General features: G+C 38.7%; 1 protein-coding gene across 1 annotated transcript; it reads right to left on the bottom strand.

The window, feature by feature from the left end:
• Positions 1-123: 123 nt before the first annotated feature.
• On the bottom strand, positions 124-18,699 carry LOC107227106 (cilia- and flagella-associated protein 61). Its single transcript, XM_046735942.1, has 24 exons — positions 18,504-18,699; positions 7,247-7,443; positions 6,917-7,177; positions 6,674-6,808; positions 6,352-6,512; positions 6,123-6,249; positions 5,572-5,901; positions 5,343-5,419; positions 4,739-5,079; positions 4,252-4,447; positions 3,915-4,180; positions 3,493-3,743; positions 3,193-3,409; positions 2,873-3,129; positions 2,587-2,781; positions 2,403-2,525; positions 2,228-2,337; positions 2,008-2,159; positions 1,716-1,923; positions 1,216-1,652; positions 1,031-1,135; positions 885-962; positions 549-803; positions 124-467 (listed from the first exon to the last, which is right to left on the bottom strand). The coding sequence occupies exons 3-24, from the start codon at positions 7,102-7,104 to the stop codon at positions 255-257; spliced, it is 4,422 nt and encodes a 1,473-aa protein (XP_046591898.1). The 5' UTR covers positions 7,105-7,177; positions 7,247-7,443; positions 18,504-18,699; the 3' UTR covers positions 124-254.
• Between the last annotated feature and the right edge of the window lie 998 nt (positions 18,700-19,697).

The following is a 19,697-nucleotide window of genomic DNA, read 5'->3' as shown; positions in this document are numbered from 1 at the left end:
AATTGTTATTGCAATCAAACATACACAGGTGACTTGACCGTGTAACGCGATCTCGGGAATGAGATCGATCGCCATTAAAACTGGGAATTGCATTCAACCACATTGAATAATGTAGAAACAGAATTTTCCTAGACGCTTTATTGAGTTATGATCGTTAATTTATTGCCACCGATACATAAGGGACTCTGGCACGAGGAATATGACACCCGTATCGACTCTCTCACTTCCGACAGCGATCGGTAATCGGAATTAAGTCATTGGATCCAGATGTCTGGTTTGGGGAACAAGGGATCGCCTTGGAGCTTTTCGACATCGTCCATAAAGCGCCTGAGGAAACGTGGATTGCAGTACATGGGAAGATGGGCTTCGGAGTGCTGGAGGAAATCGATCAAATTGTTTTCAAGTTCCTCCTGATAAGCGGAGCCAGCGTAACGAGCCTCGATCATCTCTTGATCTTCCCGCTTCATCTGTAGACGAAAATCGATAATCGTCAAATTCGTTGCACGTTTTCGTTACTCATTGGCTCAAGGTTGCCGCTAAACACTCACCGCTTCCCATTTCGACTTCATCAATGCCTTCGTGCAATCGTTTATCAGCGCGTCGTCGCAAACCACCTGTGATAAAGTGAATATACAGAAGTATCGATGATATTTTCGATGACATGGGTTCGGGGGATTTTTGCTAACCGTAGGAGACTGAAGGATGGCTTTATTCTCAGCACGAAGAAGGTCAAATCTGTCAAGGAACAGAGCGACAGCCCATGGCTCACGAAAGTACGAGTATAAATCGGGAATCATCGAGTTCTGACAGTACAGGGAAATAAATTATTCAAGTTATTTCAATGATGAACGAGGATTAATAAATCACAGGATCATGCTGCATACTCGAAACCGCATCTTGAGATCGTTAAGAAGATTCTGATGCTTGCCGTACAAACTGATGTAATTTTCGACCTCGAACTCCTTGGAATGTAAAACAGATATCTCGTTACCGATACTTTCATAACACTGCTTTTTTTTATTCTGTATACCTTTCTGCTGAGGCAGGTTATGCTTTCAACGGTGTCGAACTGGTTGAGGTGAAGTTGAAAATACCCGATACTAGAGTTTGGGCTTCCGGTAATCATGACGACGTCCTACAAGGGATCATTAGAAGGAAATTAATCGCACCAACAGTCGGTTGAAACATAACCGGAAAGTCCTTCGCTCGACGTACGTTAACATCGTCCCAGATCAAATTCCCGGGTCGTTTTATATTGAGGTAATAGTAGTCGCCAGGCAGTCGGCAGGACGTTACTATCGGTTTTTTAAATATGGGCAGCATCATGTCCAACTTCGACAACGGTGCTTCGTTAGCCTTGGCACCATTTTCGGAACATATGATATCCCTAAGTTTCTGGCCCAGCTTAAGACGGGAACAAAGGGCACTGATCATAACTCTGTGTACTCCGAGAAAAGTATTGGCAAGGAAAGGAGGTCGAACCTTTTCGCCGACTTCGAAGAGGTCGTAATACTTGTGGGCGACTTCATCGGCGTAGAATTTTCTCGAATACTTGGTCATCGTACCGGCAGCAAAAATGCAAGGATCGTTCGTTTGGAATTCCGGGTCTATGACAAGAGCTCCGTCGAAGACGAGGCCACTTTCGCAAATGGCTATATGAATGCGTCATTGGGGTAAATGTTGTCAGCCCTGATCGATCGGGCGGGAATATTTACCGAGAAATGTGTTGGTGTTGATGGTTTTCTTCTTAAAATTGAAAAGGACATCGCAAACTAGCTCCCGGAGCTCGCCACCTTGCTCTATTATCACCGAGACGATAAAAACGTCCTCTTCATCCTCTTCGAGAATCCAGTCCACCAAATCTCCGCCTGGCACTATGTTGACACCTGATTCTTTAGTGGCTTTGATCACCGCTTCTTCGACCTGTTGCACATTTGAATTGAAAAAATTAATCTCACTTACGGTGGTGATGAATGTTTTATAACGGCATCATCGAGGTTCAGGTACCTCGTCGTTGGATAGAAAGCTGGAATTTTCAGTATCGCATGCTTGCACAGCCGGTTCAACCAACGTTATATTATCTGGTCTCAAGTCCGACTTTAGCAGCATGGCCAGTGCTGAGTAGCAGTCGATATTTTTTCCATAAAGGATGACTGAGCCTGTGAAGGATGGGCAAGAGTTTGTTGATTTTAGTCTCGATCATTGATCACTGCCTGGTAAAACTCACACGCCGGATTATCCGTAACGACACGTTGACAGTAGTTGAGGGAATTAGCAGCGTCTCGTTCAGTGTTAATGGTCAAACAGTTTTCCGGGGTTGGGTAATTGTTGAAGTTTCTGTTGAATGTAGAACCAGATGAATCTGATTAAACATCGAAAACGAACGATGGAAAAAGCTGTACCCTTTTTTCTCCGCTCTCAACTCTTTCAGGAATTTTGGTCGTTGGTATTGAAGTCCGCATGCGAGGACCAAGTAATCGTAAGAGAGGGCTCCCATACTCGATATCTTGACGAATTTATCCTTTCTATCGAATGCATGAAAACATGATCGTGAAAAGCTTAGCTCATGCTGGATGATAATTATACCTGTTAATGGCAGTGAGCGTCCCGTGGACCACGTTGATCCAGGCCCTGGTACCAATAAGGTGTCTATAGTCACGAGAGTAGCGACCCTTAAAGGGTAGCTCGTTTTTCTCCATATCGTCAGGCCGATTTTCGAACGGAATTCCATCCCGAGATATCAGGGTCAGGTTGGTGAAGCTGATGGTCGAGGCATTTGGTCTGGGAAAGACGAAACGCAGAGTGGAATGATTTGTTTTCATTTCTCACTAAGGAGAAGATTGGAAGGTTGAAAATAGGTTGCTCTGTGTACCCAAAGGCCAGGGTCTCCAACACGGATAAACCGCAATCCGAAGCACCTACGACGATGATTCTGACATTGACGTCGAGTTTTTGAATGCTGGCGATTCGTGGTACCATCATGTAAAGAGCGAAATTTTCCACACTTTCTTGCAGAACGTAATCGGCTGGTTGGGCATCAGGGTAATTGTCCAGGCAATACTTCAGCCTTCTTCTAGGCGTCACGGGAATCATTTCACCCAGAAACGTAACCAACGGTTCTGCCCGCGTCTATATTAACCAAATTTCGAATAAATTATTCTTTAGATACTATTTTTGGTCTAGCCAGCTTACCAAGGCACTGGCGTCACTGTGATACAGGCGATAGTACAAAGCGCGTTTGTCACTGAGCCGCATGAGCTCCAGAAAGAAGTAGCGATGAAGATTTGCGAAAATTGGCATCATCGTCAGGTGAATTATCCGTCCGTGGGAATCAATGGGTACATTGTCAAACGAGATATGGTCTTCTATCCGATAATGACTGCGTATGAATTCGATCTCTTCTTCCACGCTGAAAATAATTTCTTGTCTCTCAGTTCGGAACATCAAGTAGTTATTTATACTGTTCGTCAAAAATGATATCAGGAGTGGTACCGCAGTATCGCGAATCCGACGAGTATTTCTTCGCACAGAAACACGTAGGCTAGATAAAGCGAGTCCTCCTCTAGAGCAGATTCCAGATCTTTGATGACCTGACTTCGTTTAGGAACACCAGCCAGCAGCTCCTCAGCCCGGGTTACGTCGCTCGGATCAGCTTCCCTGGTTCTAAAATTTCCAACTACGCTTGCACGATGCGCGAGGTACATTACCAAAGGATAATCTTTGTTGAATCGCAGAGGAACACGCTGATGATAGGGAAAAATGTTGAAAATCATTTTAAGGATGAATATAAAAGTCGCTTTTTATCTATCAAATCCAATATTCCGTGTATTTTCCAAAGCTCCATATCATTCAATGGGAGCTTGAGATGAATCCTGATCGCTGTATTTTGATGTTATCAATATTAGTTCACAAACCACAAAACTCTGCAGCAGCGGAAACGTGGGAAAGAATGGTGGTATCAGAACGACACAGTATTCCTCATCAGGAAAGCATTCGAAAACTGCCTCAAGATAATCGTGGGCCAATCTCTCATCGACGTCATCCTTCATGCTGAATAATTCGAGGGTAAAGGCGTTTATTTGACCGCGATAAATGGGCAGCCAATTTATCTCCTTGTGGATGATTTTTTGCGGGCTAATTTCGATGACAACATCAGTAGGATTTGTTTCCTCTTCCTCGGCTGGAAATTCCCGTCAAAAATTAATGACCAAGTCAGTATAGAGCAGATGTTTTCAAGCTGAACGAATTTACCTAAAGAATCATCTTTGGTTCCCATATCGAGTCGCACCTTGCTGGGCAAAACGGAACCTTTTTTTGGGCCTGAAGGAAAGGGATCGGCTGGCGGTCGAACGATCGATCGAGAACTACTTTTTTCGGAAGCTGATAGAGCTTGGCTCGTCCTCACATCGAGCGTAAATGCGGTGACTCTCTGCGACATTATTGAATAGCAAGGTCAAAGCATCGAGACATCATGGGAATTTCAATGATCACTAAAAGTTGACTCTTGGAACAAAAGCCTACGTAATGATTATTGTGATTTCGTATGCTCGCAAAGCTAGAACAATCCATCGCTTTCAGAGTATGAGCACATATGTATTACGAACTTCATACTTTATAAAGAGCTTCCTGAGCCACGCTAACAGATTCTATAGATCGCCGGACCGACAATCTTTCCATTTCTATAGCTCTGGAGATGGTTCTACTCTCAACAGATTTAGTGTCGTCACTGGTGGTTTCATTTCTGAATTTGTAATTGGATATCGAGGTCGACTTTTCCTTCTGTGTAAGTTTGAACAAGGTGCATCAATCCAATGTGTTGGTAGTTCATCGTCGCATCTCTCACCATTGCATCTTTCGATCTCTTGAGTTGGACGTAAGTTCGACTCGTTTTTCCGCGCGCTAATGATCCATGGCCTGATCCAATTCCCTTACCAAAGCTTTCCGAATCCTCAGAGCTCGCCGATGTCCAGAGAACAGAGGTTGACTCAGTTTTTTGACACGATGGACAGGGTGCGTCGGAAAATATTTTACTGCAGGCATCACCGTCGTCGGAACATGAGCATTCAGTCTCGTTCCTATCTTCCTCCACGGAAATGAAACGGAGTTTAAGGTACGAAAAGGATTACCTCGGCGATAAAGGAAAAGAAAGAAAAGTGTGTTACAAGAGATGAGTGAATAAACATACTGCTCACGAATGCGATTCGTTTGCGGCAGTTTGAACAAGCTGCATTCATCGAGAATTGGTATTATATATGCATGCATGCTATGCTAATGCAACGACTGTACATGTACACAGTATACAAATTCAATTATTCGTTACTACCGAGAATGATAAAACTAACCTCTGTAGAACCAGTCTTCATCCGTTTCCTCCGTTAAACCATTAAATGTCGAGGAATTCGACATCGCATTGACCTTGCTGCAAGAGAAAGTTTTATTCATCCCATTGGAGATCCTCGATCTTTTGCTTTATTGATCATCGCTGCAGTGTCGCGGTCTAACTCAACGACCGAATGGGAACATCTTTTTTTTTTTTAATAATATCTAAAGTAAGAGTTATGCCGAACTAACAAGCGATCTTTCTTCTGGAGCTCGTCGGTGGGAAATAAGATGTCGCTTGTAACATGGTGGTCGTTTTCACTGTAAATTTTGTCGGATGGATGAGGCTTGTGAAGTCCGTGATAAGGCGCGAGTTCAAAGTGTTGATTCAAAGCCTCGATGTCTACGATTTTATTGAGGCACAAAACTCCGGTTGCGAGACCGTCGACTTCGGCCACTACGAGTTGACGCAGACCATCTGGGTATCGCATCATCTCACTGATGTAAAACTCTCCGTAGAGTTCCTTGAACCGCTGGGACTCTCGGTCAAGAATTGGAATAATGTCGTCGTTGTCCTCTTCGCTGCATCATCAAACTCGGAAAATCACGAGGAGCGTAGAAAGAATAATAAAACAACAGATACTGGACTGGTTAAAAATACTTCGCAGAGAGCTTGCGAATAAGCATAGCTTGTGTAACAATACGAGAATCAAACAAGTTTAAAACAAGGGGATCTCGTGTCTGCGCAATGGTGTAAAAAATTTTTTTAGAAAGCACAGTCTTCTCTTACAAACATCACCTACACGACACGCCGGATCTTCAGTCTTGGACAGTGCATGTGACGAAGGCTGATGTAAAGCGCCTGTATTCGGTAGCTGTCGGTTTGACCATTGGGAACAATTCGCGTCATCTGTTCCTCCATGAATCCAACTGCGAATCCAAGAACATCAGACGCGATAATTGACCACTGGCAATTAGACAAATCAACACTAGAGCCATCTCATGAAGGGATTACATTACACAAGCTCTTACCCGGCGCCACCCATGGTGGCATAACCAAAATCACGTGGGTAGTGTGAATACTGGAAATGAATACCGAGTCTAAAAGTCGTTTGAAGAATTCGTCGTTGTAACGAATATCCCAAAGCAGCATGTGAATGAACAACGTGTTACGTTCCGTCACTGCTTGCATTCTGGGGAAAAAAAACTACAATAAGATACTGAAGAATGCTTAAATCCAAAGTCTCTCGGTTCTCACGGTTCTCTTCATAAGCGCACAGCGTTTTAGCACATGAGAGAACATTTTTACTGGGGAATAGATGTAACCTTGCATTGAAGGTTGCAAAGTACCAACCCGTAATGACGGGATATCCATTCAACCCAACTATCAGGCGATACAGAAGGAATGTTTGGGTAATTGCACAGGGATATGTTGGTGACCACCTCGTTAACCGCGTTGATCTGCACGAGGGACAAACACGAGTTCTCGCTAGAAGACAGTTTTGCTGTTCTTGAGACTCAGAAATCGGCGGTTTTTTTCAATGATACACATATAATGGACTGTTTTTGGTGTAGATATTTGTGTTCCTTCTCTCACAAGATTGACGCTGGATCGACGCTTCCGAAGACGTCGTAAGTCTTCATGCGCGTCAAATCATAAAGTCTTTGGACGTCCCCAAATTGGGTTCGCCGCCATTTCAGGATGCCGGGGATTTCTTCACGCCTTTGATCCTTGCAATAGTGGCACCCGTACATCGGTGGCTCATCCAGCCACATGGTGTTCATTTTGAATTTTCACTCCAGGAGAGAGAAAGTATTTTTCCAGTTGTTCTTTTTACCGTCAGGTTATGAAATCGGGCTGGAAGATCATAGCACGATATGAGAAAGACGATGAACCGACAGATTCAAAAGACATGCGGATGTTTACCTCGGCTAAAAACTTAAGTAGGCACTACACGCATCCGCTGAAGGGGTTATCAATAAATAAACCTCATGCTTGATCTACTTGAGAAGCGAATGGAAATAACAACTGTCCATGGTTATAATCGCATTCCGCTTGAAGATAGTCACACGATCTTCATTGGCAGTTGTTATAATGGTTCACGGTTCACGGAAGTGTTTGTTCTAAAATGGAACGCACATTATTTAATACTCCTGCGTAGAATTATAAATCAGTATTTGAAACCGCAGCTTCAGAAAATTAAAGAGCAATAAAAATCATTGTACTGAAATGCTTCGAACGTCCGTTAAATCATATAAATAACACTTTATGTAACCAAGAAACGTCAATTGAAGCGTACAATTAGCCGCAGTGTATAAAAAGTTGTTACAAACACAAACTGCAATGCGAGCAAGAAGCGACGAGTACATAAATCTCCTTAGAAGGAATTCGCTCGAATCCGAGTAGACAGAGCTGGAACTAAAAGGTGCCTGTCCATATTAGCAAGAACAAAGCAGCCACCACGGAGCAGACTCCGGTTACACGAAGTAGAACATCGCTGCTTCTGTGGCAAAGGGCTTTTTTATACTTTCGAGATTAAGGTAGCCGATCAGTTGACTCGATAAAACGGTGCCAAAACGGTGACCACCTGTTCGAAACGACTCCGTTGAATGTGTGAATTGTTACCAACAACAAGATGTCTCTACACGATACCCAAAGTACGGGACTCGGTCCACCGGTGCTCCATTTAAGGCAACGCACGAAACTCTTGTAGCGTGTTGTATATTTTAAAAAAATATGCGTAGGTTCATCGACAGGGACAGACGGACTTGGCTAGATAAAATTTCAGGTCTCTGTTGCAGAGGAGTTGACGACTCGCCGTTTGTAGGTCAGCACCGGTGCAGAAAACATTCTCTGACGACAAAGCCTCCAGAGATGAGACTTCTTTTCACACCGACGTAAACCGCTTCTTCGATGATGTACGCATGCGTTTTGAAGAACGAAGTTTTTAAACTATAATTCACTTTTATCTTCACTCCGCGAGTCGTACCCTCAACTTTGGCAATAGGGTTTTCGTATTAAAAAGGTACCGCCGAGCTCCAGAGACCCACGACGAACGCCCACTAGGGTAATAAATTGCTTTTATGTTGACGACCAGGTAACGCGTGTACGTACATATCTGTACACATAACGTATGTTACGTAGGTACGTGCGAACTACACGAGATCACAGAAAGTTTTAAGATCGTTCGTTTGGTTCTCACGTCGTAAAAAACGAAATTTAAATTACTCCGTAACAATTAGCGTTAATTATGAGTAAAAATTTGCTCCGAAAATTCTACCACCAAATTCTCTTCCAGCTGTTTCGTGATTTTTTTTTTTTTTTTTTAATTTTTTTTTTTATCCAAGAGACGCTATCTTTCAATTTCCACAGAAGTAATTATCAAATCGTCAGAATTCCGATGATGTAGGGATCGCATGGTTTTTCCAAATTTAACACTGGGCATGTTGTTCTAATTTATTATACCGTACCATCGTTGATGGATATGGTAAATCAATCTTGTTCGTTAACGATTTTCTATTTTCAGATGCGGTTTACCGGTCGTCACGCCATCGATCATCAATCACGAAGTTGAATTTCATCGTTTCTTATTTTATTTTATTTTTATTTTTTTTTTTTCTATTATTTCTATCTCTGGAGTTTTTATTCTCATTTTTTTTCAAGCTACCGTAACTCGATCTCGTCTCCAAGAACCTGGAGTCGAGCTGTTGCGGTTTATTTCTTACCGCTGCCTGAAGAAAATATCGTATATAAATGTAATGTGTACAGCTGAAAAAAAACTTTTGCAACATCTCCGCATGCATCTACATGTAACGCTCGAAATAACGAGTATACATATCGTGTCTAGGTCGTGGCTGTTTTTTCCCCGCATAGAAAAACATATCGTTTATAATCCGATACCTCATGCAGTTACATATGACCTATAAATTATTCTCCAACTTTCGAAAATCGTTATAATACCTAGATTATAGATATTTAGACGAGAATTCTAGGCTGAACGCTTGTAACCTGTTTCCGGTTCTCAGAGCTGCTGTTGCTTTACTCTGTGAATAAATAATATATATACATATGTATGTATATGTCGTTATACAATGGCGCAATGAGAACAGGAACACTTGCGTTACAAAGACGTTGGTATATATTTGTAATAAGTTGCGTAAATAGGGCGTCAATCTGTCAATTTGTCTCCGTTATATCGGCGCTTAGTTTAATTTTCTTATCATGTTCGATGTCAGTTGAACTGCATTAAATCATACTTTGAAAAATGTTTTTCGGTGCAATTAGAAAACAAAAAATGCACTCAATACCAGCAGTTCTATATGGGGAATTCCCTGCGAAACCGACCAACGTATGACCCTCACTATTTCTGATTTTGTTTAAAAAAATTTCTGCAGTTGTTCCAAAATTCAACTTTTTTCATCCTAGCTTCATAATGAAACCGGCCTAGAAATGTTCCAAGTGAAAAACAGAAGTTTTCAGAAGTTTTCGGGGATTTCCAGACCGTTTAAACAATGTTTTAGTTAGTACAATAAATTAAAAGTGTTAAAAAAAAAGTAGAAAAAAATCGATCCGTCATCAGCCAGGTCTGAAATGTTTTATGGGAAATACAGTTGTCGCGAATTTTTTGACAGGGTTAAAAAAAAGTCCTTTTCAAAATCACTCTCAATATTTATGAATAATTACCCAGTTGAATGAAAAATGTGAAAGCTTTTACGGTACCGTTGCAGAGTTGAGACAATTGTAGAAAAAATTTTGAAAAATATGTTGGTGAGGTTGGGCACGTATGGAATTCCCCATATACATATAAACGGATTAAATACCAGCCGGAATGTTGATTAAAAGATTCGATTTTCGTTTCTTTTTTTAATTAGCCATTGCAGCTAACGTTAAGCGATCAATTGTAAGATTCCCATTAATTACTAGCGCGTAGGAAGCTAGCGTTTCCATATTAAGTTTCGGCCTCATTACGGATCGAGAGGTTATTTTGAGTGCGTTTCCGGTTTCCTCGAAGTCGTGAGCAACAACGCCGGGTGATTAGCGTTGACGGAAGTGAAAAACGAAACCGAAGGTGAAAGAAATGTGAAAAATTTCCGTCAAGCGAACGATGCACAGAGAAAAAATTCATTTGTTACAGTAACTAGAAAAATTCAGTAAAACAGGTATCGTTAATAAAAACTGTTTAAATATTGTTGTTCATTACGAAAAACGAGGTACGCCTAACCATTTTGCGGTATCGTCGATCCTTTTTTGGTAATTGCAACGCAAAATCAGTTTCTGAGGTTTACTCTACTTTTTTAGTAAAACAAGGCTTTAACGTCAATTTGTCGTTGCACAAGTATTAAATTTTCGCAACAGTTGCAAGAAAATCTAGCAACAGTGATCGTAATGAGAAAGAACAGCAACGGATACTAGACTTTCCGGTAACAGCTAGAAAACTAATTTTCATTTTCTACCTAGAACGATATTTTTCGATTGTGGTAAAACATGAAAATAGTTAAGGACTCGGCGGTAACCGGAACTAAAAATTTCTCTCAGTGTAATTATACCGACGACGAGGACGAGGATGAGGATGGACAGGGCGAGAAGGACCAGGCGCCGACTGACCCGAGCCATTCCAGCTTCTCTTTACACGGGCAACGGTGTGCGACTCGAGGGACTGATCAACGAGAGTTGGTACAGAGAACTTGTACAAGAAGTGGATTCTGTTCCCATCGGATAGCGCGGACTTTCCGTGCACCGTCCACTCGAGTAAACAACTCAACACGCCTCCCAAAGAATTCAGTACCGTAGCTAAGGATCGGAAATCGGCTGATCGATGGAGAATTTATCTACTGTGACGTAAGGTGGACAAAAGAAAATTAAAGAACAAGAAGGAAAAAAATTATGCCTGGGAACACGGGATTTTATTTATTACTGCAGTGACTAAAAAGGTTTTTGTTGTTTGTTAATGAATCTTAATTCTTCAATTCGTTGCATTCGCAGATGACGAGTCGTAAATTTTTATTCAGATCAAGAACGTATGTATGCGCAATAGATTGAGTATTCTTTTTCTTTGTTGCTATTCGTTGTGTTTTATTACATGTTGCCGACAAGAATATTAATACGAATTAAATAAGGTAATACAAGTATTTGAAATTTTCACAAAGAATCCCAGAGAGGTACAAAAATAAATCATCAGCAATATTAGTTGAAACAACTTTACCTTTGTTTGAACAATTCCCTAAAGATCGTGTTTCACATTCAATTATCTTTAAAAGTATAAGGTGTTCCATACTTTTCATAGGAATTGAGGAATCGCAATTAACGACTGACGTGTAAATGCGGATAATTTAAAAAATCGCAAAGCCGCGTGAAAAGATCTCCCGAAGCAAAATTGTACGGCACTGCAGCTTTAAGTCAGAGTGCACAGACACGAGGGTCACTTTATGTACCGAGGTTCGATGTGCGTTGTAGGACATGCATAAGCGTAGTAATACGTGCATGTAGGAAAACCTTGTGTACATATAACGGATATATCCAAGTGTGCGCGCACGTGTATATCGGGCATTCCACGCCAATTAGACCTGGGTTTTACCCTTGAGCTCTCAGATTTGGCGCGCGATTTTTTCTACGATTGTTCTCACTTTGAAAGGTACTCTGTGTTTTTTTTTTGTTTTTTTTCGGCTCAATTTAAATTTTCTACAATTTTTAGAAACGACTTTATCGACCGACCAAAATTAAAATTTTTTAAAAATTCTGAAAAATCCTGCGTCAGATATGACAATTTTTGAGCTTGGACCCGGAGTGGGCCGATTTTCCCTTCTTACCGTCTTCAAGCTTTTTTCGAAAGAAAAAAAACGTTAAAATTAAAAGCGAAAGTCATTTTACTATAGATGGTTGCTGAAACATTTTCATATGTCAAATGGGATATTTGAAAATTTTTTCAGATTTTTTGGCATTTGCAATTTTTTTTATCAGCAAAATAAAGTAGAGAAAATATCTCTGGCGAAAGATCTAAATTTTCTGTAAAAATCCGGTGTGATATACGAAAATGTTTCAGCAACCATTCATAGTAAAATAACTTTCGCTTCTTACGTTTTGGACCTGTTTTTGTCGGTATAAGTTTGTAAACAGTAAGAATGGAAAATCGGCTTACTCCGGGTCCAAGCTTGAAAATTTTGATACCTGACGCAGGATTTTTCAGAAACTTGTTCAAATTTTTAATTTTGGTCGCTCGATAAAAACGTTTTTAAAAATTGTAGAAAATTCAAATTGAGTCGAAAAAAAAAAAGAAAAAAACAAAACCGAGTACCTTTCAAAGCGAGAACAATCATAGAAAAAATCGCGCGCCAAATATAAGAGGTCAAGGGTAAAACCCAGGTCGCATTGGCGCGGAATGCCCCATATATACATAGGGAGTGGAGGCGGTGAACTTTGTGGGAACTGCCCGAAGCTATCCGATGCAGACGGCGACCAGACCGCGTCCAGTTTAGCTTAAAGCAATGCGCGTTGCATCCAGTAAATGCAGTTACAGCGGTAACGGAAAGGAGCCCTGATTCAGCCCTTAATTTCGTTGATTCGAATTAACCGTTTCCGTCAATTTAGAGACACTCCAGATATCGCCAAGCCAAAAACGAAAATCATATGTAACCGACTTTGTCACGATTTCCAAAAGCAAATCTTCATTTTTTCAATCAATCATTTTAACGAAACAAATCGGAGAAAAGATTTAACATATGATTGAAGACTTTGAAATTTTTCTAGATCTCAGAATTTTTATATGCACGTTAATTCGATTATTTGTCACGTTCTTCATAACGACTTGTGAAAATTAAAAAGATCATTCATTTTCACCGCGATATCACTTCCAGCTATTGCAAAATTAAATATCCTGCGAACAATAGAAAAATCATCTGTTAGCTCAAGTGTAACCTTTGTCTTTATGGTTCTGAATTCTACCTATCGATATTGAAATACTTTTCCCCATGGATATAGTCAACAGAGATTCTCTCGGAACATTATCAGAGAATTTCACAAGATTTTATTTCGATAAATATTGGTATAAATAAAAAACCAAATAATAATCAATATATTTCATAATAACATCCTCAGACTTTCATCAAAAATCTACAGCAGGAGCTTGCAGATAATTTTTCGCTTTCTTTTATACGCCGTAGCAGCAAAAATTCACAAAATTATCGAATTTAATAAATATTCCGAAAACAATCACAGAAAATTTCTTTTCTTCTAAATGATTTTAAACGCCTTGCATCGTTGCTCGTTATCGGAATGAATTAATGAAAAAAGTTATTCGGCTGAATGTGTCATCATCGGTTTGTTATTGACGATCGTACGACGGCAAAATAACAATAATAATAATAATAATAATAAGAGATGGACAGACTTCCGTAGGTTGGTGTTGTAGGCGACTGGCTTATGGCTGGTCGTGTTATTCAAGCAGCTCTAATTGGCTCGGTATGCAGCAGCGGCAGTAGCAGCAAACAGTAACAGCCTCAATTGTATCGACAATTAAATTATGTACTTTTCTAGAGCTCAACAATTACCAGGCTGACGATATTTTTTTTTTTTTGCTTTTTTTCTGTGATGAAATATACATGTATAGATGATTTTTTTTCTCTTCCTTTATTCAATTGAATTAACCGATTTACGTCAACGAAGCGAAGTTGGATTAGAAACGTGTACATTTGTGTATTTAACGCGCGCGCGCGTGTGTGTGTGTACATATAGAAATAACGAAGAGTAACAAAATTTGTAGTATCGTCTAGTTGCAGAATCAAGTTAATTTATAATCATTTTTTTCCAGAGTCGTATGTGGAAGAAGAAAATTTTAGAAGAAAAAAATTATGTTCATTTCATAGAAAAACATAGTAGTTACGTAAAATTTCGTTAATTGGCATTGATGGATAATTAAAAATGAGGTTTTAAAAGCGTGAAGTTTTCTACCGTGTATCGTGCGTGTATGACTGACGTTTTATCGTCGGTATTAAAGATGATGTTGTTTTCTTCTTCAAAAAATAATAACGGCAACGTGACTGAAATAGTTGTAAACGTTTCCCCGTCTCTCAGTGTTAACTCGTTCGGACCCTTCGATATTATTCTCTTATTTATATTGTATGTATAATTATATGCAGTTTATGTTCGTGTTACAAAATCACTTAAAACCGCTTGATTTTATTACCCCGTTACAAAACACTATATATATATAGAGAGAGAAACGCCACTTAGGGTCCAGAATTTATGGTATTTCTTATTTTTCTCAAGAGGCCTGCATGCTGTTTAAGTATAACGTGTAATCATGTTTAGTGTTAAAAGTTGCGACCACGTTACACATATTTGAATGAATAACTGTGCACGGTATAAGATTTGAGATCTTCTTGAAACAGAGAATAGTAATTGAAAAATTATATATTATGTTTGTAATTTTTTTTCTTTACACCTTTCGTCAAGTTTTTGATAAAATATTTGTTTTCATCACGAAACGAACAAAGATTTACAATGAACCAAGTAAAAATATTTGTTTCACTCCGAGAAATAGAACGCGAATTAATATAACTTGTATTACAATTTCAGAACGAACAAAGGAAAACGTAATTCGATACCGCATAAAGAACTATTCAGAATGCATAATCGATTGGAATCAATTTTTAAAAAGCAAAAGCAAAATTGCCTCACGCTGTGTTAACAGCTGATAGTTTTGATAACGTAGTTAGAATACACCGTCAGTTTTGAAAAATTATGATTTTGTTTTATTGATATAATATAGAGAAATGTGTGCGATAAAGATGACAGTTGTCGCCAAATCTGAGGTAATATTTGATGTCAAATATTTCCTGTCAGATTTCAAAAATATGGCGTATTTCCGTACTTTGGACAAAAGTATAAATGAGAAAAGTCCGGGTGTTAAATTACGAATAACACGATACAAATTCCTACGTCAAATTTCGAGGAAATATATACGAACTACACCGAATAACATCGCGTATCGTTCTCTTTATTTTCACCAAGGTGACTTCCGCCGCTCTCAATTTGCTGCAGCATCAGCATCGGCATGATCAGCGTCAGCAGTGGCAGCGCAAAAAAAAAAGAAAAAGAAACCGTGCATTTACGTACATTCAGCGCGGATGCAGCAAAGTCAGTGCCCAGGAAAGAGAGATTTGTTCTTAAATAAATCAGGGTTTTCGGTCTTATTGTTACGGGCACTCAGCGCTGACGGAAAGAAACATCGCGCCGTTACCTTTGTAACCTTTATAATTAGCTCGTAGGGCGGCAAAATAGAGTCTCGGGACTTAAGTGACACTGTTTTGTCAGCTGTGTGAGAAATACGTCGCCGTCGGCTCCTAGGTACAAGGTAAAAGAATCACGTGTCTGCGTCAAAGTTTTTTCCTAGTGTCTAGAAAAGTATAAATGAGGAGCTAGAAAAAAATCGGAGGAAATAGAAGATGTGAGAAGACAATGGAAGAAAAAACGTAAAAAAATATCTCGATTCTCGCCACTCGTGAAAATATTCATTTTTCATTCAACTGGGTGATTATTTATAAATATTGAGTGATTTTGAAAAAGACGTCTTTTAAAACTCTCGAAAACTTCTCAACACTTGTATTTTCTTTTCCTAACATTTCAAGACTTTTTTTTCTGTCTACTTCTTTCTTTTTCTTTGGCACTTTTAATTTTTCTTTTTTTTTTTGGGCACATTCAACTTTTTTCATCAACTTCGTGGGGATTCCTCATATGTGTATCGAAAAAATTTCAGTGAATTCCGAAGTGTCATAATTGTCAAAACTTGAAACAAGAAGAAGCAAAAATACGAATGTTTTCGTCGACGTGTGGAAACTAATATCTAAAACTGACGTCAAATTATTATCATTGCTGATTTCCAGAAGTGTTACAAATCTGACGTATTAAAATATGATTCAATTGTAACTTGAATAGAGAGAAAATTGAGTCTAAAAAAAAAAAAAAAAAAAAAAAAAAAACAAACTTATATTGCAACGTGAACGAAAGAATGAGGAAGCTTGGAATTTAGAATCGGATAGTTGTTTGCTGCAGGTTTGACACTTAAGCGCCTAAGCTACACACACTTACATTATACACCTCATAATGTGGTAATAAAAATCGCGTAGGTATGTAAAAACCACTTGAAATCCTTGGGCGGCGCTTAACGACAGCTGATAGTTGAAGTTGAATAAATTATTAATCTTTTCATTCATTCATTCATTTATTTACAACTGGTATGCGTAGTAATATTTTATATGTATATTACGTGTTATTACGAACAAGGTGAATTTTTCGCCTGTATTAAAGAGTGGATTATGCATTCATAATTATCATTGATACGCACATTATACTCTGAACCATATAATACCGACTATTGCGCAAAATTCACTGCATATATTCCATACGTATCGAGCTTTGTTCGCCGAGTTACGCGACTTCTTTAACAACTTATAGCCAACGATATTTTCAATGATATTCTAGTCAATGATAATGTAATAAGCGTACGCGAACACGCGTGAAGATTTGAGCGGAAATTTGAAACTTATGCAGCCATAGAAGAAATCCAAAAGAATTCTGAACAGGCGTCTCGAAAATTAAACAATTATTTTCAAAAAACAGAAAAAAAAAAAACGAGTCCTAGAAAAATTTTAGCATACGAATAAATAAAAATTGAAATGCGATGTGTTGCATTCGTATGTGTGTACGCTTTACCGGATGTAGGAAAAAACTGGAGACGCAGTTTTGATTTAAATCGTTTTTGGAACATGGCCAGAATTCTGTAACCTACCCATCGCGTTTTTATCAACTATTTTTGAACTCCGCCTTGTTTCCTCATCATGAATGCGACACATATATACGATGTTGCATGTTCCGAAATAAAAATAACAAAAACAGTAATTATTTGCGACAGATTATACATGATGTGAGTCATTTCGTGCCAACTCGATTGACATCCAACCCCGACCGTGTGGAATTTGATCGACATTTTTTTTTTTTTTTAATCCGCGATAATTCCAGTTTCGAAACTCAGTCGCATTGTCTCCACGTTTAATTATTTATTAATTGGTCTATTCAGATATTTTTCTACATTTATTTAATCGATTTTGCAATTTTTTTTTTTCCATTGCATTTATAATTGATACTTTATTAAATTCATGATCTAATCGTGGATCCGGAATTCAATTTTGTATAAAATTCCTGTAAGGTGACCATGATATGCGCAGTTCAAATGTCAAACACGGTAAGGTGGGGGGAAAAAAAAAAAAAGTTGAACAAGTATAAAGATTACGTTATTAAGTACGCGTTTATCGGTAGTAACGTCACCACAACGCGACGCTTTAAAAACCGATTGAGAATCAAATTAAGGTGCGCGATAGGTAAAACAAGTAAAATACATTGTGACATGATATTTAAAAGTGAATGTAAATTGCGAATATGAAGAAGAAAAAAATAATTGTCATACGTAATGGGAATATTAAAGGTCGACTATGAAATAGCAGAACCAATATCTAGTTTATCTCCTCAACAACATTTTATGAAAATGAATCATTTCCATTCAGTTGCGCGATATATTATGCGCGCACATTTATCATGGGTATTTGTACACCTTTCGCCTGATAACAGCGATCCTGAAACGCAGCTGGCGACTAATGGCAGCTGGAAAAATTATCTCCGCATCTATTATTCTACACCTAATACCGTGACGAAGTTTGTTACCAGACTAGAATAACATGTTTTCCGTAAATCTTTAAACCGAAAGATGAGTAAAAGTTTTGGAAATTTTTTTTCCACGTATTTCATCTGTTATCAAAGGTATAAGGTAATTAAAACATTAATTGTTTATTATATAGGAATATTTGCACGAATTCTCAATCCTATCACTATTCCCTTTTTTCAAAATATAACGCATTGTTTCAGTTTATGAAATTTCTTAACAGCTGCTGACGAGTAAATTATTTTGTAAAATTATTCATGAAAGACTAATATTCGATCAACGAGAAACGAAGCTTTGACTCGAGTATTTGAACAGTAAAACGCACGTGCGTGCGTCACACTGTTATGTTATGTTAGCGCAAATAATACGAAAAGATGACGATCGTACATGTAAATAGGAAATCGAAACCTATATTGGGAGAAAAGAATTAGAAGTTCGTTCTCTTTTATTACTATTGTGAATTTTTACACTAACCTTTGATCGCTTATTTCTCGAATCTGCAAATCGGTGAATCCGTCGAACTTGAAAAGCGCTTGGATCGTCAATTTATCCTGCACGATTTTCTCGAATTAGAAGAGACGAACGAACGTACAACCACACTCGACAGAGGCGCGCGCCGAACTGATCAGTAGATCGTTACGCCGATGCGCGGTGAGTTGAACGCGGGGAAACTGAAAACTGACGCGGGAAAACAAGCAGCGCGTACTTTGTTTCGAACGTTTCCACTATTACCGGCAAGAATTCCGTCATTTCGTGGTTTGAATTTCAGTCTGTGTCTCGATACCCGTTTTTTTTTTTTTTTCTTTTTTTTTTTAGAATCGTGTCAATCATTCTCGCTACGTTATTTCACAAGTTGACGAAATTTGTAAAATACTTGCTCCATGTTTTCCTGTACGTTGATAAAAACATTCTTTGACAGTCATAGATCGATTTTGTAATTGAATTTACTCGAAAGCGTACATTATAGGATTCAAAAAATTTCAAACATACGTACAAACATCTTATTGCGATGAAAACAATCAACGAACGAACCAATTTCTGTAATAACAATAATCAAAGATATAATTTATTCATTAATGTTTCTGTGATAGTCGAAGAGAAGTAAAATTAGAAATTGGGGTGCAAATATGAGAAAACGTACGTAAACAGAGCGCGTGCACTGTTTGAATGTTTTTTTTTTCTTTCTTTTTTTTTTTTTTTTTCTTTGTCCTATCAAGACAAAAATTGCGGAACGTTATAGTTAATGTGGAAAGATTGAGCGGGGAAAATCAGCATGACGAAAATTACTATTGCTGCATTCATTAGTTATAACGGCGTTGCAAACTGCGCAGGTTACATCACATCCTGCTTAAAGCTTGGATGATGAACAGAAATTGCAATAATTTTGCACGTCACCTTCCGCGGTCACGTTAACAATAAGTGTATTGCACAAATGTTAATACGCAGATAAGTACAACAAAATGGTCGCATTCGAGATATTTTTTTAAATACATGTTTCCTGTACACGTCTGATATCCGTGCATAAAAATTTCACATCGATTGACTATTTTATACTTTTATATTCACGGAGTCACGAATTTTGTGAAACCTTTGATGAATTATTTTGCGATACAGAGAGTACTTTCACAGTTTGAAGATAATGCGAATTACACGTTGTTTAAATATCGT

Source organism: Neodiprion lecontei, chromosome 3 (assembly GCF_021901455.1).
Source record: "Neodiprion lecontei isolate iyNeoLeco1 chromosome 3, iyNeoLeco1.1, whole genome shotgun sequence".
Classification (NCBI taxonomy): domain Eukaryota; kingdom Metazoa; phylum Arthropoda; class Insecta; order Hymenoptera; family Diprionidae; genus Neodiprion; species Neodiprion lecontei.
Note: the sequence above shows the minus strand (reverse complement) of the source record. Positions and strands in the feature narration are given on the sequence as shown.

What these genes read in the sequence shown, in the direction of transcription:
- LOC107227106 (XM_046735942.1), bottom strand. Translation starts at nt 7,104, where the DNA reads ATGAACACCATGTGGCTGGATGAGCCACCGATGTACGGGTGCCACTAT. An exon ending in TGAAGACTGGTTCTACAGAG is followed by an intron (nt 5,080 to 5,342) that starts GTTAGTTTTATC and finishes CCGTGGAGGAAG; the next exon opens with ATAGGAACGAGACTGAATGC. An exon ending in TGAAGTCGAAATGGGAAGCG is followed by an intron (nt 468 to 548) that starts GTGAGTGTTTAG and finishes TTTCGTCTACAG; the next exon opens with ATGAAGCGGGAAGATCAAGA.